This window comes from Ictidomys tridecemlineatus, chromosome 12 (genome assembly GCF_052094955.1).
Source record: "Ictidomys tridecemlineatus isolate mIctTri1 chromosome 12, mIctTri1.hap1, whole genome shotgun sequence".
NCBI lineage: Eukaryota > Metazoa > Chordata > Mammalia > Rodentia > Sciuridae > Ictidomys > Ictidomys tridecemlineatus.
The window spans coordinates 84,325,219-84,351,814 of record NC_135488.1 but is presented as its reverse complement, the minus strand read 5'-3'; the positions used below and the strand labels follow the sequence as shown (position 1 = coordinate 84,351,814).

General features: G+C 34.1%; 2 protein-coding genes across 4 annotated transcripts in view; one reads left to right on the top strand and one right to left on the bottom strand.

The window, feature by feature from the left end:
- Rhoq (ras homolog family member Q) overlaps positions 1-7,117 on the top strand; it is a 35,526-nt gene extending 28,409 nt beyond the window's left edge. Inside the window, exons 3-5 of the mRNA XM_005324501.4 lie at positions 1,564-1,728; positions 2,015-2,110; positions 3,816-7,117. Coding sequence (XP_005324558.1) covers positions 1,564-1,728; positions 2,015-2,110; positions 3,816-3,971 — 417 coding nt within the window. The 3' untranslated portion in view covers positions 3,972-7,117. The remainder of the gene's footprint in view (positions 1-1,563; positions 1,729-2,014; positions 2,111-3,815) is intronic.
- Positions 4,169-26,596, bottom strand: part of Pigf (phosphatidylinositol glycan anchor biosynthesis class F) — a 36,432-nt gene continuing 14,004 nt past the window's right edge. Inside the window, exons 5-6 of one of the 3 annotated variants that reach the window (XM_078029266.1) lie at positions 17,566-17,678; positions 4,169-4,480 (exon numbers count right to left, since the gene is read on the bottom strand). In XM_078029266.1, coding sequence (XP_077885392.1) covers positions 4,395-4,480; positions 17,566-17,678 — 199 coding nt within the window. In that variant the 3' untranslated portion in view covers positions 4,169-4,394. The remainder of the gene's footprint in view (positions 4,481-17,565; positions 17,679-26,596) is intronic. The other 2 variants (XM_005324502.4, XM_040270960.2) reach the window with 2 other exon arrangements.

Genomic DNA, 26,596 nt, shown 5'->3' with positions numbered 1-26,596 from the left:
TAAGGAACGTGAACATTTGATCATCAGGGGCCTGGAAACAGTCTCCCACAGATACTCGGGGATTATTGTATGCTTGAGTTGAAAATTATAGTAAAAATTATCAGATGATAATATGAAATAAAAACTGTCCTATGAAGGAAATAGTACTGCTAAACACTGAGTGGAAGATATTTTAATGTTCTCTTAGTTTTATGTTTGTGGTGTTTTGTACTTAAGAAGGTCATTTAAGAGGGCAGGTGTCCTAGGCCAAAAAGTTTCCTTGAAACCAGATGTGAGTCTACCAATGAAAAAAGTGGAATTCTGATTCTGTTCCCTCACTAGAATGTAAAAGCAGAATTTTGTGCCACACAGAACAGTCTGTGCAAAATGGGACATTCACTGCCTTTTATGACAGAGACTAAAAATCCTTCCAGAAAGATAACTAAGCAGCAGCAGTTTAAAACAATGTGATGGTCCAGGGGGGTCTGTTTGGAGAGATCTCCAAGATAGACTCCGCAAGGGAGATATGTATAACATGTGCTGTGTGATCTAGTTTATGTCCAGATGACTGAACATATATAGTTGCAGGTATATATATATATATATATATATATATGCTTAGAAAAAGAATTGGATGGATATACATGAAAAAAATTAGGAAAGGTTATGAAAGTTGGGGAGAAAAGGGAGGCTTTTAGGATTTACAGTGTATATTTCTCTTTAAATTCTCTTACACACACACACACACACACACAATTTTATGAAAACTACATAGAAAGCTAAAATTGCAGGTCTTATTGGAGGTGTATAGATAAGATGAGGCTCTGGAGTCAAACCTGCTAGGGTTTGAATCCCAGTTCCTTTACTTATGGCTGTATATCATTAAAACAAGTTACTTACCTTCTGTGTCTCCACTTATACAAAAGGATAAAAAATAAATAAGGGTACTTGTGTTATACAGTTGTTACAAGGATTAAGTAATCTATGAAAGACCCTATTGATCAGTACTTGACATATAAGTAAATTTTCAGGATATGTTATTAAATTATGATATGTAGTGTCTAGTTCTCCTCAATTCTCTATGTAGACTTTCCAGTTAAAAAGGTTCCCAGTGACAACTTTAGTAATCAAAATGAATTTTCTTTTTTCATTGAATCTTTTAATGATACTCTCATAATATTACCCCACTGGTTTTCAGGACTTCAAAAAGGGAAACAACATTAAAAAAAAAACCCAAAAAATATAATAAAAAAAATTTAAAAGGGCTGGAGTTGTGGCCCAGCGGTAGAGTACTCCTCACCTAGCACTTGTGAGGCCCTGGGTTTGATCCTCAGCACCACATAAAAATAAATAAATAAAGGTATTGTGTCCAACTACAATTAAAAAAATAAATATATAAAAAATAATTTAAAAAAGAGAAATAACAAAAACAAGTGGAACTATCTTGCTTTATGTAGAATGCCATACATTGCATCTATGGAGTACGCCTGACTTGCTTCCTTGGCCATGGGACCTGATATACATCTCATTGTGGACTGTAGACATGTAAATGTGAACAGTGAGTTTTGTCTTTCTTCTCCTTAGGAAGACTATGATCGTCTGAGGCCTTTATCTTATCCAATGACTGATGTCTTCCTCATATGCTTCTCTGTGGTAAACCCAGCCTCATTTCAAAATGTGAAAGAGGAATGGGTACCAGAACTTAAGGAATATGCACCAAATGTACCCTTTTTATTAATAGGAACTCAGGTATGTCTCCTTTGATTTTACCAATGTTTGGGGGTTGCTCTCAAATAGTCCAAGATTTCCAAATAATATATGTGTGTTTATCTCAGCTGCAAGTTAATAAGCCATTTCTTATTTTTGGAAAAAGTAGTGCCAAATGAAAACAATTATATTGGTAGTTTTTAAAAGTTCAATTATTTTATTGATTGATTGATTGGGGGGGTATAGGGGGATCAAATGGGACTATATGCATTGATTTCTCTTTAAAGACTTGTAATATTGTGGGACATTATTGATTTTTCTTAACTAGATTGATCTCCGAGATGACCCCAAAACTTTAGCAAGACTGAATGATATGAAAGAAAAACCTATATGTGTGGAACAAGGACAGAAACTAGCAAAAGAGGTAATGGAATATTTGCAGAATTTAGAAATAACTGTAAATATCATAGTAAAAGCTAACTCTTAACTGGCATTTACAGTATGCTGGTTCCTCTGCTGATTGATTGACATGCATGATCTCGTTTATCCTTTGTGCCAACTCAGCGAGCCAGGTTTGACTGTTCCCCCTGTTGTAAAGAGAAAGCAGAGGCTTGGAGATGGCAGGGAATTTGCCCAAGGCCCCACAGCAGTAGTGGCAGAGTCAAGTTTCACTCCAAAGCCTGACTTCAGGGACCAGGCTCTTCTACCTATGCTACCCTGCCTACAGTATTTTCTTTAAAAGGCACACAGGAAGAGGCATCAGAAGCCGGTGCTGAGACTTCAAGCCCCTAATAATTACTTAAACATCTGAACTGTGCCAGATCAGACTGTTTCCAGTTAAGACTCTGGAGTTAGGTGGTAGAGTGACAAAGAAAGCCAATTTAAATCTGTGGCTACAATCATAAAATTATGTCCCGATTTCTAAAAAATATATAACATACATAAGCCTTTTAACTTACATTCTTCCTCATCCTGAAGCCAGGTTTGCTTTTTTTTCCCAGTCAGTCCTACCATTATTGGATTCTATTTTTTAAATATTATGACTTTAATAGGACTTCTGTGGAAACAGAATCTAATAAGGCCTTTGAAAATGTACTATTAGGAGGCAAAAGAAAGCAGGAAAACTTTCTGGGGGACAATTTTTTCTCAAAGAAAAAATGTAAATGGTGTCACTAACAAATCATTTTAGGAATTCCTTATATTCAATTTCATACTCATGGGGGAAGAAAGAATTTCTAAATACCACAAAGATAAAAGTCATAAATTAAGTTATTGATGATTTAGCTACACAAAAATTTAATACTATATCAAATACCAGAAATTAAAAGTCACACAGCAAACTTGATGTATGAGGCAGAAAAATTCATTAACTTTCTTTAATATATAGGAACCCCTTGTATAAAGTGAATTCATCAGAAAAGTAAATATATCCCTATAGAAAAACAGGCTAAGGACATTGATAGAAAATTCCCCCCAAAATGCAGATTACCCTGAAGATAGGAATGTTCAAATTCATTTAGGAGTCAGATGCAAGTTCTTACAATCGAATCTCTTACACTCCCTGATGCGTTCTGCTGCTACTCTGGCTCCCTCACTGTTCTGGAATGCTCCAAGCCTGCTTCCAACTCAGTCTTTGTGTCTGTGGCCCATCTCTCTGAAGCTGTCTCCCTTGGTAGGCCTCACTGCTCAAACTTGGCCTGTTGAGAACCTTCCCCAACCACTGCCATCCTCAGCACTCCCACCTCCCTCACTCTGTTTTTTCTGCATTTACCGTCATCTGCTCTATTTTCCTTTCTTTGTCTGCCTCTACTCCATGGAAGATGTAGGTGCCACACAGCAGAGCACCGTTGCTTTTTGGTTCAGTTCACTGAAGTATCTCTAGCACCCAAACAGTGTTTGACACATAGTAGGTAACCATAAGTATTTGATAAATGAAAGAATTTTTCATAAAGAACATCTGGAAGGACATACACTAGTATGGCTACCTCTTGGTATTATAAATATGGATAATGAGTTTATCATTTCTGTTGCATAGCTATATTTTACAATTTTCTGTATAATGAGATGTGTCATACCAATTGCATGTAATACAATTTTATATATTTGTAATGTATTTTTCTCCTTCCCAGATAGGAGCATGCTGCTATGTGGAATGTTCAGCTTTAACCCAGAAGGGACTGAAGACTGTTTTCGATGAGGCTATCATAGCCATTTTAACTCCAAAGAAACACACGGTTAAAAAAAGAATAGGATCAAGATGTATAAACTGTTGTTTGATTACGTGAGACACATCTTCAGTGGCCAAGGAAACTCAATTTCTCTCAGAAAGTGTGTGAAATGGTACAGCTTATCAGACTTCTCATAGATAATGAAGCAGTTTAAAACTTGAAAGAAAAAAACAACTGTCCTCAGAATTCTATCAAGTTCATTAAGAATGTTTCTTAAAGGTCTAAGAAGCAGCAAACAGCATCTGAAGCCACAATCTATTATAAATACTTTATTTCAACTAGAAGGTACAATCTCTCAGGGGTTTCATAGTTTAAAAAGCTACAATCACATCATGTTGAAACTACATTAAAAAAAACAGTGCTGTAAATGGACCTGCTTGGCTTTGACCACACACATTTCTGCACAGCCCTGTGGAATCTGCACAAAGAAATATCTTCTCCCTTTGCTCTAATTAATTGTTCTTGTATGTAAGTTGCTTTCTATTCCAGTATATCCAGAGTGGTGAAATAACAAGGCCAGCCACGTAGCCAAAGGTCGCTCCAAGCGTACAGGAGATGGGCCAAACCTGAGGAAAAAAATGTATGAGATCAAAAAAGAACAAATGTTTTATTATTACTTGAGCACAAGTTAAGTGTAACCTAAATATTTCTATATTAAAGCTTAATGTGCTTTCTTAAAGAATGCCAAAAGTGTAATAAGGTCATAACTGCATTATCATGACACTAAAAATGTACACATTTTAGTTAATGTGCATTAAACTGTAACAAGGCTTCTGACAATTGTAGATTTAGTTTGATGCTCCCCAAACTGCATGAGAAACATGCTGAAATTACAAATTAAAATTTTGGGTCAGACTTTGCCATAATCCTGGACTCAATTTAGCTCTCTGAACTAGGTGGTAATTTTTTTAAAATTCCTACATTGGCTGTATACATCAAATGAAATAAGAAGTATGTATGCTGACCAAACCCCAAGGAAGTAAATTGTATTAAAGAGGAAAGACCTAGAATCTAAGCATGTTACATGGAATTTATAATAGAGCAGCTGCTTCCACAATAAAATTGATATCACCTTTCAGATATAGATATTGGAACCATAGCAAAAGTTATAAACCACAGCTTTTATGTACACACCTAGAGTGTAAATTAAACAAAATAGTACTGGCTTCCAAATACTCACTTTCTCCAGCTGTATTACATTTCACAATATAACATTAAGCCAGTAGTAAATAATGTTGACTTGTTTAATCTGCAGCCAATATGTTTTAGTCCCTAGGTGAAAGGCTCTGCTTAAAAAAAAAAAGAAAAAAGAAAAAGAAAAAAAAACAGTTGGAAACAAATCTTCATTTTCATCTGTAAAGCTTGGTGTACTGGAGCCATTTCTAATCTTGTCTGTGGAAACAGGCCAGAGAACTGTGGTAGAGGTGAACCATCTTATTAACTGATTGTTACCTAATTCAACTTCCTTGTTTGGTCTGCTATGGATCTGCCTTACTCCAAATGCCATGCAACCGACAGTAGTGTTAGACACAGCTTCAGCACGAACCACCTAATGCAGTTTAGAGAAGCATAATCTAATCTATAATTTTTCCCCTGGCCTTTCCTACATTTAAATTTGCTGTTGCCTAAACTATGCTTTCTTTGTCTTTGGTGGGTTTCTGTTAACTTCCAGGATTTATGCTTAAAGCTCTGTCTAGCGCACCGATTGGGTAATGGAACACTATAAACATTTATACTTGAAATTTACAGCCTTAAATGCTCATATCAGTCACAAATCTAGAATGTACTGTCTTGTATGTGAGCTTTGTAGAGATTTTTTGAAATATAAGCATCATCTTCCTCTTTGAAGAGTGGAGAGTCTATTGGATAACAGGCGTTTTCTCGTGGAATTGGGTATTGATTGGATGTCTTCTTTCTTACAAGAAATAGTGGTTCACATTGTCATGGCCTTATGTATTGAATGGAATATTCTGTAATTTTCTCATTTAATTTTCATCCTTTTAGTTAGAATCAAAAGGGATTGTATAAATCAATTAACATATTAGTTAAGTTGCTAGACACATGGTATAGAGGAATTAAGACAGTAAAGTATTATACACTTCCAAGTTGCCTTTGGGGATTTGATGGAGATTTTTTTTTTTCCAAATTTACATCTCTGAAACCATTCACACTTGGTTTACTTGGCATTGAAAGTTAAAATCTAGAATATATTCTTCCCTAAGAGAAATGGATTAGGAATCTGGAAATGCAAGCTGGTGTGTCACCTGTTTCTTGACCGGGCCTCAGTTTCCTCATCTTATTATAAATATGGGAAGTAGAACAGATGATCTCCAGTGTCTCTCCCATTTATCAGTTCTTTTCATTCTCTTCATTCTAATTCACAGTAATCTTTGTTGGACATCACCTTTTCACTTCACATTCTCCAGATGGTCAGAATCATGTATATAGATTATTAGAACTCTAAACAGAGATGACTGAATCATCCGCACCTGAGGTGCCTTAGGTACTCTATTGACCTTGATGGGGTTGGAGTTTCCCATTGCTTATTAAGAGCTTTTTAATTGTTTTGGTTATTTAGTATTTCTTTTTGCAAAGCCCTTCCTGTCACTTTAACTAAAAACCAAAGATTTGTTTTCTATTCATAAGCAGATTGTAGAAAAATTGCCTTATTTTCAGAAGCATGTCTTCATTAAAGCGTAGGTTTTCAATAGAAATTGAGACAAATCTCTGGAGTGACTATTCAAACTAGTGATCTGGGAAATAATTCAAAAATATTTTCTTGACATGAATTTTGCAAATGCATTGCTTCAAATAAGGTCATGTATGAAAGAACTTCAAAGAAATTTGTGTTAATCAGTTTTTGCATATAGAGAACTAGTTTTAAGGTTCTTAAAGATAATTTTAGAGGCTCCCTGAAAACTTATTTAATACTTTGCTAACATATGCCCTTATTCTATCTCTACTGGTTCATTTAAGTTACCCATGTCGAATTATCATATTTCCAATAATTAGAGCTTGAATTAATGGTGTTTGTCATGAATTATCTTAGTTACTTTAAGCACTGCTCCATTTGATTTTTAATTATTAATTTTAAATACCAAATTAAATGCTGGTTTGTTGACTGTCGCTTTCTAATTGATTGTTACTTTACAGTGTCCCTTCTTAACACATGGGGTTACAAATAAAATGATCTGTATAGTTTACTCTCTATGTAAAGCACTGAACTTCTTACCTTAGTAGTTTTTATTTAATACCCTAAGAAAACATTTAGAAAAATACTGTTTCCCCTCTTTGCTCTGCTGTAGGACTGCTCATCATTGGCAAAGTGTGAGCACGTGCCCTCAGTTAAAAAATCTCACTGTCAGAGTGTATAAAGAATAATAATTCCTCATGAATTCCAGCCAAATTCCAATTTGGGTTACTAAATTCTATTTTAGTCACTTTGTAATTTCAGTATGGCTCTTTGTTCTCAAACACATACATACACATTCAGCTACATTCTTTGAACAGCTGCCATACTTCACCTCTAATGGAGTGCCAAAAATGAAATCATGTTGGTTAGAAAGTTTTGTCTAATGAGGGGTTAAGGCTTGGAACACTTGTGTTTCTGTGTTATGTCAATCTCAAGAAATCAATGCCATCTGCAAATTAAAATGTGCACTGGCTTTTAAGACAGCAAGTGATAGAGCAGGCTTTGTACTTAAAAGAGAACCTGGGTGACTTTCCTGAAATAAGTAGTCTTTTTCTTATCTAAGGGCAATTTTCCTGCTTTTTGTAGACCATGATAGGGAATGGGAAAAGAGGTAGCTGAGGGAAGTTGCCCACTAGTAAACACTCCTGAGCAATTTCTTCCTGCTTATCATTGCTTTAAAATTTTAAAAACTACATCATGGCAATATAATTCACAGTAACATAAATCATGTTGGTTTGATTATGTATTTTAATAATTAGATCTTAAAGTTTGCTATTTAAAATTATGTCCTTGTCTTACATACAGATGTTTTTGTTTAATACTGTTTATGCCATAAATAGGAATTAAACAAAACAAAACATGGTGTCAAACAGTTCAACTGCATAAGTACAAATATTTCTCCAAATTATGGTAATCTAAGATGGCTCTATATAATTGTTTTGTTTAAGGAAAGTAGGAAACTGAGAACAGACATTCAGGTAAAGGAAGTCATTCACAGGTGCTAGCCATTGAAGTGACAATTATTTTATCCACTTTCTTAATTTAAAATGTTTTAATCACTATATAGAAGAAATAATTCATATTACATAACCAAATATAATACAATACAATTGGTTATAATTATTAAAATTGCCATTAAAAAGAAAAACCTATTTAAAAAGGTAAGTGGCTAGAGCATATGAAAAAAAAAAATCACGCCTTATTGTCCTTTCCATCTAACCTTTCTGTGCTTTGGTTTTTCTCACCTGCAAAGTGAAGACTGCCATAAGTCACCTTGGGGGTTTGATCTCTAAATCAAATGTCTCCTTATGTATTTTTCATCACTTAAGCCAAAAAAAGTCCAGTGTTCTCTTAAAATAAACAACAGTAATAAAGGTCTTATATTCCATAGAATAGGGTCTGAGTACACAGTACTAGTAATAAGCTTTTTTCTCTTAGAAATAATTTTCCTTCCTAAGCTAAAAAACATCATAATACATAAACTATCTATTTGTTTTCTCTGTTTTATACAAATCAGTTTTATCACTTATTGAAAAACACTTCAAAATTATAAAAGTGTATTTCTACCTGAAGACCATACTGCTTGTTTTGTTATTGTTTTGTGGAGTTTTTTTCTTTTTGTGTTTGTGGTGCTGGGGATTGAACCCAGGAGTGCTCTTCCACTGAGCTACATCCTCACCCCTTTTCATTTATTTGAGACAGGGTCTCGCTAAGTTGACCAGGCAAGCCCTGAACTTGCAGTTCTCCTGCTTCAGTGTCCCAATAGCTGGGATTATAGGCATGTGCCACCAGGCCTGGCCATACTTCTCTTTTGATCAGACATTGCTACAGAACTTTCTGCTTACACTTTGGGAAAGGAAAATGCACCACATATCTATGCACTTTTTAATATTCCTCAAAGCATATTCTAAGTAGTACAGAACAGTGGTTAAGAACACTGATTTCGTACTAGACAGTGGATTTGAGTTTTGGTGTTTATTAAATATGTGACCTGGGGCAAGTCATCTCAACTTTTTGTGCATTGGTTTCCTTATCTGAAAAATGAGGACTGCCATAAAACTTACCTCAAAGTTGTTATAATGATGAAATGAGGTAAATGCATATGCATTCTATAACCATAATTATAACTGTATCTGGCATATAGCACAAGTGACCAGTATATCTGAACTCTAATTTATCATAATCTTTTACTTCTTATTCCTAATAGGCACATTTAAATTGCCACCACAATCCAGAGTAGCATTCTTCCCCAAATATACAACCTCTAGAATTGCTCCTATAAGTACTTTAAAAATACTTTTTATAATTACACTTACCAGAATTCTTGATTCTCACTTGCCAAATATAATTCTCAGATAATAAATTTGCATGTATTTTCAGGGGTTCACAGACCTCCAAAGCTCATCTAAGGACTCTTGGTTAAGAATCCTTGTACTCTACATCATTCTACCATAACAAGTACAAGTATTTTTATTAATAGTGACCCTTTACCTTTGGGTTTCAGAATTTTAAGTCATGAAACTGCATGATTTAAGAAGAAACCAAACAGATTTAAAATTTTTTTTTTAGTTGTGGATGGACACAATACCTTTGTTTTATGTATTTATTTTTATATGGCACTGAGGATCAAACCCAGTCCTCACATGTGCTAGGAGTGAACCTAGGAGTGCTCTACCTGCACTCTCTCTCTGAGCTACAACCCCAGGCCCCAAACAGATTTTAAAACTTGTGATATCCACAACTTTTGATCCTCTACATAACAGTGCTTTGGTATGTCATTATTGACTGTGGCAGATATAAGCTGACACAGGTTTCCTATAATTATGATTATTTGAAATTATGAAATGATAATATTTTTGAAATTAGTTTAATGTGTTCCTGAGTTTCAGGGCCAGTTCAGCCATATGATCTTGGCCAGATCACTTATTGTGAGACTTAGTTTCCCAATCTACGAAACAGATGTAGTATTACCTATTGTACTTAAAATGTAGACTGTTTTATTAGATGAATATTCTGCAATGTGTCATGAAAAATGTAAAGTACCATGTGCCACTATTATTATAACTGAAAGAAATTGAACTTTCATGAACACGTATTTCTTAGGTAACTGACACAGCTAGCTAATAAGTAGAACCCTCAATCTAAAGAAATAAAATAGTTCACAAGTAATGTTATATTGTATGGTAGGAACTATTCCCTTACCCTTTTATGTAATCATCTTTAATACATACCATTCTTCACATTAACTGTCTCAGGAATATAAGGCTTACAAAAAAAATTCTCAGCTATACAACATACCAGCAGTATGTTAACCATCTGAAGCTTCATTTCAAAAATAGAGAAATTCCCTGCTCTTTTTATCACTTTTTATAAAAGTTATATTTTTTTTCCTCAAACATTTAGGACAACTCAACCATTAAGATTAAAAAGTTATTTTTCAGGAGCTGGGGTTATGGCTTAGGGATAGAGTGCTCACCTAGGATGTCCAAGACCCTGGGTTTGATTCTCAGCACCACATAAAAATAAATGAAATAAAGGTATTGTGTCCATCTACAACTAAAAAATATTTTTTAAACAGTTATCATTTTTCAAACATTTGTCTTTTTTTTTTTTGAGACAGGGCACCACCAAACCCAGCTCATTTTCCATAAGTTTTAAGAAGCAAAATTAATTATTAATATGGGGCTTAAACTAAATACTTGTAGACATTTGTGTTCTTTCTCTTATTTTGCTAATTGCCCAGGCTGGCTTTGAGCTCCTGAATTCAAGAGCTCCTCTTGTCTTAGCTTCCTTAGCACCTACAAATAAAGGCAGGTGCCACTGTTCTCAGCATTGTATCATTTTTAAAGTCTCATATTAATGATTTCGTTCACTCAAAATTAAAAATTATTTATTGATCTATAATCCAAGCAATTAAGGTGAAAATTAATATTAAAGCATTTAATTTGGAGTAAATTTTAGTATAAATTCTTAACAATATGTGCTCCAATATAATAAAGTACTTACAATTGTGTGGGGGAGTGGGTTATATACCATTACAAATAACAAGGGAAAGACCTGTCAGCTGATGAGCATACCTCAAAACATTTAGGACAACTCAACCATTAGGATTACCTGCTTTCTTTTCTGATAAAGGAAGACAAAACCCAGGCAGCTAGTTCTAAATCTCACATGCCACTTTTCAATATGGGTGTTTGTTTATTGTGCTTACTACAAACTTGATTTTGCATGAGTGATAGCATTTGTCTTTCAAAGCCTGTTGACTTTATACTGGCTTTAAACAATCATTATATTTTCCTTGGAATTTGGTCTTGAACTAATAAAGCTCAAGAAAATGCTGTTGCCTCTCTGATGGAGAAATACATGTATGGATGAATCTGCTCACTTGGCTACATTTCTCTAGTTATAAATCTACTGATCTGTCCACTCTATGACAAAGACAGATTTAGGAAGAATTATTTGTGGAGAGATGTGTAGTTACTGGACTGGAATTCTTGTTAAAGGCACACTAAATGGTCTTGGCCATGTACATATAAAGAGTTAACCTGGCCAGCATTATTCTCTTTCAGAGGAGAGTACTACTAGCAGAGCATATTAACACAATTACCCTACAGTAAACATACTTTTTAAATCCAGAACCATCTCTGTAAGTTTATTATACATTTTCCCCATGCATGAGACATATAAATCAAACTAATGAATATTTTATTTTTGTCTAAGATGGTATAATACCTTTGGTAAAAGTAATACCTATTAACCTAAAAACATACAACTCTTCAATCAATCAAATCCATAATCTTAGTTTTATCCCTCCCTCTAGCATTTTGTAATAATTCGTTATAATCCCGTAAGATCTCTAGTTTCAAATTATAAGAGAATTATCTGTGATTTTTTAAAATGAATATATGTTTCACAAATAATAAATTTTTGATCTGGTAAAACTGAAGGAAAAAAAGAGAATTTTTAGTGGGCTGGGGATATAACTCAGTTGGTAGAGTGCTTGTCTGGCATGCAAAGGCCTTGGTTCAATCTCCAGCACCCCCTACCCCCACAACACACATACACACAAAAGGATTTTTAAATATAACAGAGACTCATTTATCTGTTATCTACTGGGAAGAAGGGCAAATATTTTTAAACAATTTAAAATTGTTTCAATCTCCAGCATCTAAAATTTAAAAGTTTCAAATTCTGTTGTTTAGAATACATTTTGCTTTTTAAAAGTAAGTATATTACAGGAGACTGTATCTGGTTCAATTCCTTTTAGAGATAGTTGCACTGAAGTCCACAGTATAAAGGCATTTGTGGGGTTCTCAGGCACAAAAGCATTGCATGTTAGCTTTGAATACTCTCCTACAAATGTATTAAATTATGTTCTAAAATACAGATATCACCAGAGTGCTCATGGCATTTAGAGGAATCAATGTGGGGAAAGAAAGCAATTTAAAAACTACTCAAGCTATTACAAAGAGACCAAAACTATGACCATTCAAAAAAAAAAAAAAAGCTGTTTCAGTCTCTAGTACTCTAGTAGTGAAGAGAAGAATCATGCTGTAGTGGCGCTTGTGTTTGAATCCTAAGACTTCCTCTTAGCAGCTTAGTAATGTCAAAAATACTTTTACTCCTCCCCACCACACTCTGACTTTCCAGCATGTAAAAATGGGACTCAAATTTATTTGCACTACAGTTCTTTGGATCAAATTATTCTGTGACAGTGCCAAGCCTTCTGTCTGGTACATAGAGAGATCTATAAACATTATGTGTTTTTTTTTTCTACTGTTATCTGAAATGTCAGACAATATTGAAAATTATGTGAAAACCAAATACCCTAAATTGGCTTAACAAAATACCTGAGAAAGAGAGAACTTAATAGTCCATTCTAACAGCTGGTGGACTGCTGGGCAGGAAGAAGACAATGACAAACTGAGACACATGAGGCACTAACACATGAGAACTCAATAAATAATAGAATTTGCATTTGTTTGGGTTGCCAAAGAAACAATCTTTAAAATACTCATTTTATACATCAGAAATGCCTAGAACATTAAGCAGTAACTATGTGTCAATGCTGAACTAAGAATTTCAGAATTTTATTATTTAATCTTTATCAGCAAGTGGTACAGACAAGATTTGAACCCAGTAATATGATGCCAAAACTCTTAATCATTGTCTGCCTACCTATTAATAACACATGTGGGTTTTAAAACCTCATAGTTAATTTTCTTTGCTGGGAATAACCAACATTTATTAACTTCCCACTGATGTTTTACAATATGAAATACTAGCTCATGCTTGATAAAGAATTAAGACATTTTCCAGGCAAAAAACTCATGGCTAGGTCTGGGGCTGTAGCTCAATAGTAGAGTGCTTGCCTAGCATGTGTGAGGCACTGGGTTCAATCCTAAGCACCACATAAAAATAATGTGTCTATCTACAACTAAAAGAAAAATTTAAAAAACCTCATAGCTACCTATTCTACAAAATATATAAAGCATATTAAATCTGAATCTAATTATTGTTATCAAATCATTAATTCCAGTCCTGATAATATTAAAGTATCTTGTAATTCTTACATAAAGTATATGCCTTGCACATAGTAATGTATTTATTGATTACTTAGTTACAGCAGATAAAGAATCAAAATTATAATATAGAAAGTTTTCTGCATTCTGAATATTTATCAATATCTACAGCTTTCTCTAGCAGTGAAGAGGGTAAGATTAATATTGAATATTAAACAAAACAAAGATGGCCAGTGATGTAGTGGGTACCCACCCTACCAGTCTCTTTCACCAAACCCTCTTGTTTTCTTCCATAATGTGAAGGCTTCCTCCATCTTTAAAGATACCTACTATCTTTCATCACTCGTCATTATTTAAAATCACTTAGAATTCATATTAAGTGAAAAAACATTTACATATTTTCAATGGGTCTTTCCAGTCACTTAATAAAGAAACAATTAAAAAAAACATGCTTGAAATTTCTCATTATGGAACTCACATTGTAACCTTATGCTTGGCCTCAGGAACATTACATGAGGTCAGATTTGAGTTAAAGGTAGAGAAAAGGGATTAAAAGTTTTTGTGGGGCTCCATGTGTGCATGTGTTTTTTAAAGTGTAATTGATTAAATACTCCTGTTTCTCTGACTAGAAAAAAACAGATCACAATCCAGAAAAGCTTGCTTTACCACAAATATCAAACCTGTATTGGGCTACAAGGAACAAAGGACTAAGATCTCTTTTAATACATGTTATACTTTAGCTAATAAAGAGTATACAGTATTATCTTCTCATGAAATTCTGCTCTAGCAAAACCTCCATTTTTATGGAATGTCATATCCCCTTATCTGATTTATTGCTTCTCTGGCAGATTCTGTCAGCTTTATGAGCCACATTAAGCCCTTGTTCTGTATAGCCAGAATTTTTAAATAATAATAATAATAATAATAACAAAGAATACACACAGAAAAACTTGTCTGCTAAAAGTAAAAAGTGAAAGAAAAATGAAACCTCATAATTTCTCTGGTTTATTAGTAAATAACTCCTAGAAGAGGGACAGGTAAGTATTAAATGAACAAAAGATTTTTAATTACACATCAATTCATCATTCCCCATCAGTATGTATCACAATTTAAAAGTATGATGGTGAATATGTGGATTGTTAACTTGGAATACTCTAAAAACAACACAACAGTAATAATAACTAAATAGCCAGTAAGATTCCAGCTGAAGGAAACATCTTAAGGATGAAGACCAACAACTTGTTACATATTTAAATTGGTTAGCTAAATATTAATCTTTTTAAAAGATTAATATTTCAAGTGGAAATGTTATATTAACTTAAAAAATCTGATATATCAATTTGGATCCAGCTTACCCATTATTGTAAACAAGCACTGAGGCTGAAATATGGGCCAATTGCTAAAAACCTGAACAATCCAAAAATGGATAATTGGATTATAAATGATTAACATACATTTTCTAAGCAAACCAAAATCCACATTTTACAGATCATAGCAACTCCCCATGATTCAGTTTGTATTTCCATATAGTCTTACAAACAGAAGATGTGTGTAAAACATCACACGTTGACACTCTAAAATTAAAATATTCCATGTATATACAGACTGATAAATTAATTATACATTATTTTACTAGCTTATTAAAGCTGATGGCCCATGGTGTATTTGTTTTTCAGTCCTTTGTATTTAGGTTTAATTGCATTACTTGAAAGTAATCAATCTACTACAGTTCAAAACAATTTTCTATGTTTACTTTTCAATATTGTTGTCCTCCAGTTTAGAAATCACTGACACTCTACTGAATAAAATCAAGTATGAATGAAGTCCAGTAGATGCCAACTTGATCACTAAGATGGCCAAGAAAATATAAAGGAAACCTTCATTAGTATTAAAACCTTGGGAAGGGTATCAGCGACACTACATACTCCAAACCTCCAGGGATAGTGAATGAATAATCGGAATAGGGAAAGTATAAACACCAGAATTACAAAGTGTGAAAGAACAACTCAATGTTTGGAGATACAACATCTGCCTGAAAGCACAAAGAATGGACCTAACAATAAGCAATGAAGAACACAACACAGAATCCAGACCCCACAAATATGCAAAGATAAATGGTTAATTATGACAATAATCACAATAATAATAATAATAAATTAACAGTGAGCTGGGAGCGGTGGCACACACTTATAATCCTAGTGGCTTGGGAAGCTAAGGCATGAGGATGGCAAGTTGGAAGCCTACCTCATTAACTTAGCAAGGCCTTAAGTAAATCATCAAGACCCTGTCTCTAAATAAAACATAAAAAAGGGGCTAGGGATATGACTTAGTCTTTAAGCACCTCTGGGTTCAATCCAGTACCAAAAAAAAAAAAAAAATTGTAACAGTGAAAACAACCTAAATGTTCATTTGTTTGAGAAACTGGTATATTATTTTATGCAAATACTGGAGTATTACATATGTGTAAATTTTCATTGACATGGAATGAGTTCCATAATATACTGTTGAGGTGGGGGGGGAGAAAAATAACATGTACATTATGAACAATTATACACATGGAGAGAGAGATGCAAAAATTACCATCAAGATACTAATGGTGGTTTCCTTTGGGTAGATGAAAAAATTAAATAGTAATTTAAATTTCCTTCTTTCTAATGATTCATATTGCTTAAATTTTAAAAATAAGTATATATTCTCTTTCTGATCAGAAGAAAAGTTATCTTCATGTTAGAAAAGAGTATATTTGGCCTGGGGTTCAGTGGTAGAGTGCTTGCCTACCACATGTGAGGTACTGGGTTCAATCCTCAGAACCACATAAAAAATTTTTTAAAAGTATTGCATCCATCTACAGCTAAAAAAAAATTAAGAAAAAAGAAAAGAGTATATTTATTTTTTAATACTATAATTCAATCTGGTACAAATTACCCTAAAAAAATAGAAAAATTCATGAAGCTACAGACTCAAAGACATTTATCACAACAATCTTTTTATAGAAAATATTAGCAATAATCTAAATGATCAATGGTAAATTTAATAAACTAAATTACAGCATGCCAAAAAGTCATTAAAAATTAAAAATACATCCATCATCTCGAAGCTCAGTTACTTAAATGTTCTCTACAGGTCAGTTTCCTTGTCATTAAAAAGGGGGATGTAAAGAGATCTTACTTGGTTCTGTTTTCCCTAGCATATCAGCTTTATCCTATCATAATAAAAGAAAAATATGATGTTTGTGAGCTTCCTCTGATACCACATATTTTAAAAATTACTTTGCTATCTGCTTTTGAAATATATTTCAAGATGAACATTCAATTTGCCATCAAGCAAGATAGCCATCCGAATTTAGGCTTAAAGAGAAAATAAAATTATGCTACAGTGAATATAAAAGGTGAAAACAGAGCTGGGCTTGGTGGTGCACACCTGTAATCCCAGCTACTCAGAAGGCTGAGGCAGGAGGATCACAAGTTCAAAGCCAGCTTCAGCAATTTAGTGAGGGCCTAAGCAACTCAGGAAGACCTTGTCTCTAAAATAAAAATATTAAAAGGGCTGGGCAGGTGGCTCAGTGTTTAAGCGCCATAGGCTCAATCCCCAGTACAAAAAAAAAAAAAAAAAAGTTGAAAACAGGGAATGTCTACAACTTCTAGATTAATGGTGAAAACAATAAACAAACAAAAACCCTCCTATATATATTCACAAAATAAGTTTGTTTATTCACCTCTACATGTAGCAAAATAGTGTTGGAAAACAGATGAAGGTCAACCTAGATGCCCTGGTACTGGGACAGGCCCCAATAAGAAACCACCTAGATTATACTAACAGAAAAATTGGTATCCCTACTTAACTGAACAACAAAATTAAATATTTACATACTAGTTTTCTTTATTACTTTTATTATCATTATACCAAAGTATATTTTGTTGCTTTAAATAATTAAAACCAACCTGCCATGGTCTTTCCCAATCCAGTGGAATAGGAAATGCTCCAAGCCAAGCTCCTACAAAACTAGAAATTGTAGTGATCTGGAGACTATTCTCCCAAATGGATGTAACTCTGTAAAACACATAGATACAAATCATTGGTGGTCTATATCTTAGCTGCTGGAGAACCAATCAGATAGCACAAATTAACACTATTCATACATTTTCTGTTCATTTAAAATGAGCATCTCAAATTGATCTAGATATTTACCATGAACTATTAAAAACTGGTAAAAAAATGTATTTCCATTGGAAAGGTAATTGGAAAGGTACAGTAAGAGTCAAACAATACAAAAGAACATTATACAATGACAACAAAATCTTCCCACCTGTTATCAATTTCTGGTTCCTTTCCCCAGAGGCAACTGCTATTTCTAAACGACTACATAACCTTCAAGAGATATTTTATACATGTACAAATATACACACAATTTTGTTTGAAGGATTTATGCATATTTGCATAAATGAAGTGTAATTGTGTATGTAACCTTTAAAACAAAACTCAAAACAGGCATTATTATTTTATGTAAATATGTGACTGTATGACCAATATGATTCTACAACATGTACACTCAGAAAAAATGAGAAATTATATCCCATCAATGTATATCAAAGTGCATAAATGCATTCTATTGTCATGTATAACTAATTTTAAAAAATTTTTAAATTTTTAAAAAGCAAAAAAAAACCCTCAAATGCATCATATTATAGACCAAATTTTGCTTTTTTTGTTTTCCTTTGTTATTATATTATAATATTTAATATTATAATATTTCAGGTGCATCATTTCCTGTATTCCAATATAGAAGAGTCGTATATTACATACAGGTTAGTCGACATTTGTCAGCCACATATAGTCAAAAATTACTAGTCAGTTTCTTCAATTAGCATTCAGCAGAACAGAGAGTTCTTCCAATATTAGAGAAAGAAAAGAATTAACTGAGTTGAATATAAAAAAGAGAATTATACTGCTCAGGCAATGTTAAGAATTCTGTAGAGTAATTTTTGCCTACATGTGGCTGACAAACAGTGCCTAGCCCCCATGTCACACATGACTGACTCTTCCACATTGCAATACAAAAAAAAAAGTGAGGTGCCAGGAGACATAAAGTGTGGGAGAGACTGAAAGCAGAGTTTCCCTTTCTGCTAGGAAGAGTTTACTTTTTCTGTTTTATGAAAAAAGAGAAAAGTTCAGCTGAATTTGAAAGAACAGGTAGGGTTAGACCTTGAACTGGAGAAAGAGATGCAATGCAAACAAGAGAACATACATAAAATTGGTAGAGGCCAAGTGGAAGAACAGTAAATAAGCCTGGAAAAGCAAGTTAGAGTTGGAACTTTTAAAATAACATTTTTTTATTGGTTGTTCAAAACATTACATAACTCATGACATATCATCTTTCATACATTTGATTCAAGTGGGTTATGAACTCCCATTTTTACCCCAAATACAAGTTGCAGAATCACATCGGTTACACATCCACATTTTTCCATAATGCCATATTAGTGTCTGTTGTATTGTGCTACCTTTCCTATCCCCTACTATCCCCCCTCCCCTTCCCTCCCATCTTCCCTCTCTACCCCATCAGCTGTTGTTCAATTCTCTCCCTTGTTTTTTTTCCCTTTCCCCTCACCATCTCTTATATGTAATTATGTGTAACAATAAGGGTCTCCTTCCATTTCCATATGGTTTCCCTTCTCTCTCCCTTTCCCTCCCACTACTCGCCTCTGTATAATGTTAGTCTTTTCCTCATGCTCTTCCTCCCTGCTCTGTTCTTAGTTGCTCTCCTTATATCAAAGAAGACATTTGACATTTGTTTTTTAAGGACTGGCTAGCTTCACTTAGCATAATCTGTTCTAATGCCATCCATTTCCCTGCAAATTCCATGATTTTGTCATTTTTTAGTGCTGCGTAATACTCCATTGTGTATAAATGCCACATTTCTTTTTTATCCATTCATCTATTGAAGGGCATCTAGGTTGATTCCAGAGTCTAGCTATTGTGAACTGTGCTGCTATGAGTTGGCTCCGATCTACATATTGTGCGGTCGGGCTCCAAATTCCTTAATAGGACGCCCATAGCCCAAGAGTTAAATACAAGAATAAACAAATGGGACTTACTTAAACTAAAAAGTTTTTTCTCAGCAAGAGAAACAGTAAGAGAGGTAAATAGGGAACCTACATCCTGGGAACAAATTTTTACTCCCCACACTTCAGATAGAGCCCTAATATCCAGAATATACAGAACTCAAAAAATTGAACAATAAGATAATAACCCAATCAACAAATGGGCCAAGGACCTGAACAGACACTTCTCAGAGGAGGACATACAATCAATCAATAAGTACATGAAAAAACGCTCACCATCTCTAGCAGTAAGAGAAATACAAATCAAAACCACCCTAAGATACCATCTCACTCCAGTAAGAATGGCAGCCACTACGAAGTCAAACAACAAGTGCTGGCGAGGATGTGGGGAAAAGGGTACACTTGCACATTGCTGGTGGGACTGCAAATTGGTGCGGCCAATCTGGAAAGCAGTATGGAGATTCATGGGAAAGCTGGGAATGGAACCACCATTTGACCCAGCTATCGCCCTTCTCGGACTATTCCCTGAGGACCTTAAGAGAGCATATTATAGGGATACTGCCACATCAATGATAAAATAACATCTTTATTAAGTATAGCACAAATGCCAGAAAAATCCTTTTTCAGTCATACTATTCACCCACTTAAAGCATACAATTCAATAGTTTTTAGTATATTCACACAGTTGTGTATAACCATCACCACAGTCATTTTCAGAACATTTTCATCACTCCAAAAAGAAACCATTAGCAGTCACTCTCCTCCCCCCTCTCTTGTTCCCCAGGCCCAAGCAACCACTAAGCTACTTTCTATCTCTGTGAATTTGCCTATTCTGGACATTTCAAATAAATGGAATCATACATGCTGTTACTTGTGACTGTTTTTCTTTGACTTAGAATACTTCCAAAGTTCATCTGTGTTGTAGCATACATCAATGTTTCATTCCTTCATACGTTTTGGCTCAATCATATTGCCCTATATGGATATTACACATATTATTAATCCATTCAACATCTAATGGACATCTGAGTTGTTTCTGCTTGGGGCTATTATAAATAATGCTGCTACGAATATTCATGTGCAAGTTTCTTCGTGGATGTGTGTTTAAATTTCACTTCAGGTTATTCTTAGGAGTGGAATGGCTGGGTCATTTGGTAATACTGTCTAATCAGTTGAGGAACTGCAGAATGTGTCCCAAAGCAGCCGAACTATTTTATGTTCCCACCAGTAGTGTAAGAGAGTTCCAATTTTTCCACATCCTTCCAGCACTTGTTATTATTATTTTTTGATTATAGTCATCCTAGTGGGTGTGAAACGATATCTCAATAAAGATTCAGGTTTAAGATTTAAGAAAAGTCAAATGCAATACTAAATGAGACATTGAAGGTTTTAAAAGAAGACAGCAATGTGATCATGCTGTTTCAATAAGATTTATGTACATATCTTCTCTACCCTCTAGGCTCCAAGTTTACTGGACTAAGGGCAAAACACAAATTTTCATATTTCTCATTGTTCTAGCACACTTGTGGCTAACTTATGTTTATTAAAATAAAAATGCAAACATCCAAGAGGTTATCCTCTATTTTTGTTGTATGGTATATTCAAGAGTATTTATGATCCTACATATAATGAATATAGAAAAAATGGAAGCAAGATCTAGTTTAAAAAATACTCCAAAGCCTATCTTTTTAAAATAAAAAATTATATTTATAGAAACAGTATATGCAATACCTTTGAAGTAAAGGACAATTAGACTAATAATAAAAATATTCTCCCCTTCCATCTCTCTCTACTCCTGACTTCTAAACCCAAAGCAAATACTTTCAATTCTTCTTGCTTTTCTTCTATTTAACTCAAATTTTAAAATATACTTTAAGTGTTTGATTTTTTTCAAGATTTAGTTACTTCCTGAATTTTACTACAGGAGATGGCTTAGCATTTTTGGCCTGTACCCCACCTCCACGGACACATTTCTCCCTGACTCTTTGCCCCTACTTCAATGGTAACATCTCTCCTTTTCAGCTGAATAACAGTGTTTTCATGGCCGTGATTCCACAGATGCTAATCACAATGAACCACAGAGTAAACCACAATTACATTTCTTTTTCTCTTGTTATGATGATTTTAAATATGATTTTTAATTGTTCTTGGATGTTAAAAACCGCCTCTCCCCTCTCCTAGCTGTTTATGTACTTGTCACTAAATCATCTTCAAATATCAAAAAAAACCAACACAATAGTACTTCTGCTAAATGCTCTCTCTTCCTTTCCTTCACCTGTTCCTATCTGAACTGGCTTCTCTAGGCCTGCAGACTTGCTGGGGTCCTAGGCTGTCTCTAGACCATCATCTTGTAAATTCCCTTTGCCTGTCTTGGTTCTGGTTCTCCTGGATTCCAAGTCTCCTTTCTCTCCCTCCCTTCCTTCTTTCTCTCTTTCCTCACCCTCTCAGTTCATTAAATAGATTACTCATGTAGGGTGAGCATCCAGTCAGCAGTTCAGATTTTTAGAGATTTTTTAAAACTGAAAATGACTTTACTCTAGTGGTTGGAAATAACTTTGCCTCAAATTTTTGAAAGCATTACTCCATTGTTTTCTGATTTTCACCTAAGAGGTTCCATGCCATTCTAGGTCCCCATCCTCTATAGGTAACTTACTCCTATTACTCTGGAAGCATCTAGTATTTCACAAAAATGTATCTTGAAGTATCTTTCAATCATTATATATAAAATTTATGGGCCTCATTCTAGAATTTCAGTTCTTTTGGTTATTGAAATTTTCCTTTATTTAAAAACTTGGACCAGGAGCAGTGGCACGCATCTGTAATCCCAGCAACTCAGAAGGCTGAGGCAGAATGATCACAAATTCAAAGCCAGCCTCAGCAATTTAGCGAGGCCCTAACCAATTTAGAGACCGTATCTCAAAATAAAAAATAAAAAGGGCCAAGGTGTGGCTCAGTGATTAAGCACTCCTGGATTTAATCCCTGGTACCAAAAAATAAAAATGACCAGGCACAGAGGTACCCACCTATAATCCCAACAACTGAGGAAACTAAGGCAGGAGAATCTTAAGTTCAAGGCCAGCCTCAGCAACTTAGTGATGCCCTCTGTCAAAAAATAAAAAGGGCTAGGGATATAGCTCAGTGATAAAGTAATCTGGGTTCAATCCCCAGTACCAAAAAAGCAAAAACCAAAATTCTTGTTCTGCCCAAAACGTTTAGAAATTTTGCTTTCCCTACTCTTGCTGGAAATACTATTATTTTGAACTAATCTCTGCTTGTCTTACCTTTCCCTCATTTTTCATATCTTTCTCTTTTTTGCTTGAAGAACCTTTTCAACTTTGTCTCTAATTTTTTTCTATAATATTGTGATAATTGTACAACTGTGTCTATACAAAAAAAATCACTGAATTATAATACACTTAAAACAGGTGAATTTTATGGTAGGTAGTTACATCTAAATAAAGCTATTTTAATACAACAACAAAATGAAATACTGAACAGCTGACTAGATGCTCGCCCTACATGAGTAAGACGACTCATTGTACAGTATGTAGAATTTCACTTCATCTGTTCCCTAAAGAGTTTGAACAAATATCTTAGCTTCTAGGGATAACCAGAATAGTTGAGGATATGAGGAATACAAATATATTTTCTCTATCTCTTCCCCCATGGTACAATTTTTATTGCTTATATTATTTTTATAGTATTTACATTCTGTTCTATGATGCTAATTCATTTGATTGTTTTCTTGACATAGTAAGCCCCTTTAATATATAAATTGAACAGCTCCTTCATTTGGACAATTGTCTTCTATCACATCTTTGAATTTTTTGTTTTGTATTATAGGGGCACTAACTGGTCTTATGTTTGGCTCTCCTTTATATCTTCTCTATATCCATCATATATTCTCTAATTACTTTATTCCTTCCAACCCCTTCCCTACTCATCATTCATTTTGATTAGTGCAAACCTTTCCTCCATGGTAAAATTTAATTTTCTAACTTGTCTATTTATTGATGTTTATAATCTATGATCTATAGTAAGGTGGTTTGGATTTTCAATTTATCTCATCAATTTTGCAATCTCTTCCTCTCCTTAATTTGTTTCACTTTTTCATGTTTGCCTTTATTTAATTGAATTCATCATATCATCAATAACATTTTTTTGAGGAGTTCTTTGTTTATTTTTGTTCCTTGGGTAGCATTTTCCCTCATACTGAATTCTTTGTCTTGCATAACTTTCCCCCCACCCTTTCTTCTATGGTGTGTTTTAAGGCTGTTGTGCCATTTCTATTCATCTTTTTCACACTTCATGTTGGCAGGCTGTCTAGACCACCTATTTGCTCAGATGAGTGAATTATCTTTAAAGCTGTCTTTATGTAACTGGTGCCAATTTTTGCTGTCTCAAAGATGCATTTTGAGAACTGGATGCTATTTTCTATCCAGTTTTCTGTAACTTGGAGGTAAAGTGTGACAATGGAAGAGATAGGGCAAGGTTAATGTTACCTCTGCAATTCAATCAGTAATATTCAGCTGACATTTACTAAATGGTGGCTCCATGAATCAAACTTTTAAAAACTAGCAGCCAGCCAGGGCTATGCCTTCCACTAGAAACCAGTATCACATAGTCTTCCTTCTCAGTAGAGCCTCAGTAAGAAGCTGCTCTGTTTTGTTAAAAAGTGAACAGGCCTGATGGTCAGTGAGGGAATCAGCACTCTATTGGTAGATATCTATGTAGATATATACACATTCTTCAAAGTAAACTGAAGTTTCATAGTACCTATGAACTTCCTTTGATTTCCAAACTCCAGGAATAGAGTTGACAGAAATATTTGCACAGGTATATAAAATTATATGGAACAGCCAGGTGTAGTGATGCACACCTGTAATCCCAGTGGCTCAGGAGGCTGAGGCAGGAGTTCAAAGCCACCTCAGCAAAAATCGAGGCACTAAGCAACTCAGTGAAACCCTGTCTATAAATAAAATACAAAATAGGGCTGGAGATGTAGCTCAGTGGTCGAGTGCCCCTGAGTTCAATCCCTCGTACCCCCCCCAAAATTATATGGAACAAAGATGTTCATAAAAAGATTATTTATAATCATGAAAATCTGATAACAACATTCAATAGCATACTAAATAAATTGTAGTATGTGGAACAGTCATAATGGAAATGAACTGCTCAATATTTATCTTATCTCTGATAATTAGGCTAATTCAATCATGGTGATCCCATTCTTCCTAATGTAGAGTTTAGGAATAAGCAAGAAAGGTAAACTGCTTTCATCTCCTTCCCATCCTGAGGATCCAGGAGAATCCCTAAGAAGCATAGCCATACCCTAACTGAATTTAGAACCACCCAAACTGTTACCGACATAATCAGTTCAAAACAATATAGGCTGGACTTTTATGTTACTTAAGGATGTACCAACTAATGGTACTATGCAAGAAGTGGTAGATTATACTTACACAAATAAAGATGTTCATAATGGAACAAAAAGTTATAAGCAGTGATTAGATTTGCCATTTTGTTTTAAAATTACATTTGTTTTATGCATGGATAAAATTAGAAGAACATATAAAATCTATTTGTAATCACTGACTCTTCAATAGGATTATTAGGATCTTTAACTTTCTATGTTTTATGATTATTGGAAATTTTCACTTGAAATATATAAAAATGAATAAATTTTTACAATATGTAGTAAAAATGCATGCATTCTTTTGTAGTAAAGAATGAAGATAAAATGAAACAGATAAATTTGACTTGATTAACTAATTTCTTACAGCAATGACTTTGTTTATTCTCATTTCATAGGTTTCCATAAAAATGTCATTTAAATTGTATGGTTATTGGCTAATTTTGTCACAGTAATGGAACTTGTACATAGAGCCAATAGGTCTGAGAAAGAAATGGTTTGCTGTTCTACTGTGAACAAACTTAAAAAGTGATTAAAATAATGTTACAAATCAGTATTCATGACAATGGGGTCCAAGTACCTGTCCAAATTATTTGACTGCTGAAATTCATTAGACCAATTCTAATTAAAATAGGCCATTTTGAGTACCTCCTATATGCCAGACTGTGTATCATGCACCTGAGAGTAGTTAACAGTAAATGCCTGTGGCTTAGATCTACTCATGAAAATAGAATTTGTTTGAATGGATTTGATCCTCTTAACTGTTGATTTTTTCATCTGAAAAAGAAACTCTACAACTCCTCCCAGTGGCTAAAGATATTTGATGCAATTCTAATATGAATTTCCATTTCCCACTTAATGAATATTAAAATCAATGCTTCTTCAGAACTAAATTTTTGTATCCATATTCAGATTAAATTGCCTTTGTTTTTGAGGGCAGGGCAGGGACCAGGACCTTCTACCTTGCTCAGGCTGGTCTCAAACTTGTAGGCTCAATCTATCCTCTGGCCTCAGCCTCACAGGTATGCCACCATACCCAGCTCTAAATTACATATTTTGTATATGGTCATTCACTATCTTTTCACTCTTACTGGCCACTGTGGTTTTTCAATACAAAGTGTTTTTCTCTATAAAAATGGATCTGAGTATTTTCACCTTCCAAAATCCCAGATTTGTGTTTAATCCTATTCAGAAACTTTCTCAGTTCACCAAAGGTAATCAATCAGGTTCTAACTTACACATTCACAAGAGCAGCATAAAAGAACTAATAAATCCAAAAGCAAACTTCACTGAATAACAGGTCTATGGTAAGCAAATTATTACTTTCCTTTATAAGACAGTCTACAAATGAAAAAAGAAAAACCTCACACCAATTATAACACTAAGGCAAGAAAAAAAACTGAATTATACTAGTACAAATTGAGTATATTCGGTAAAAAAAAATATATCAATAAGAAATTGGCAGAATATTTTAAGAAGCTGAATGACTTTCC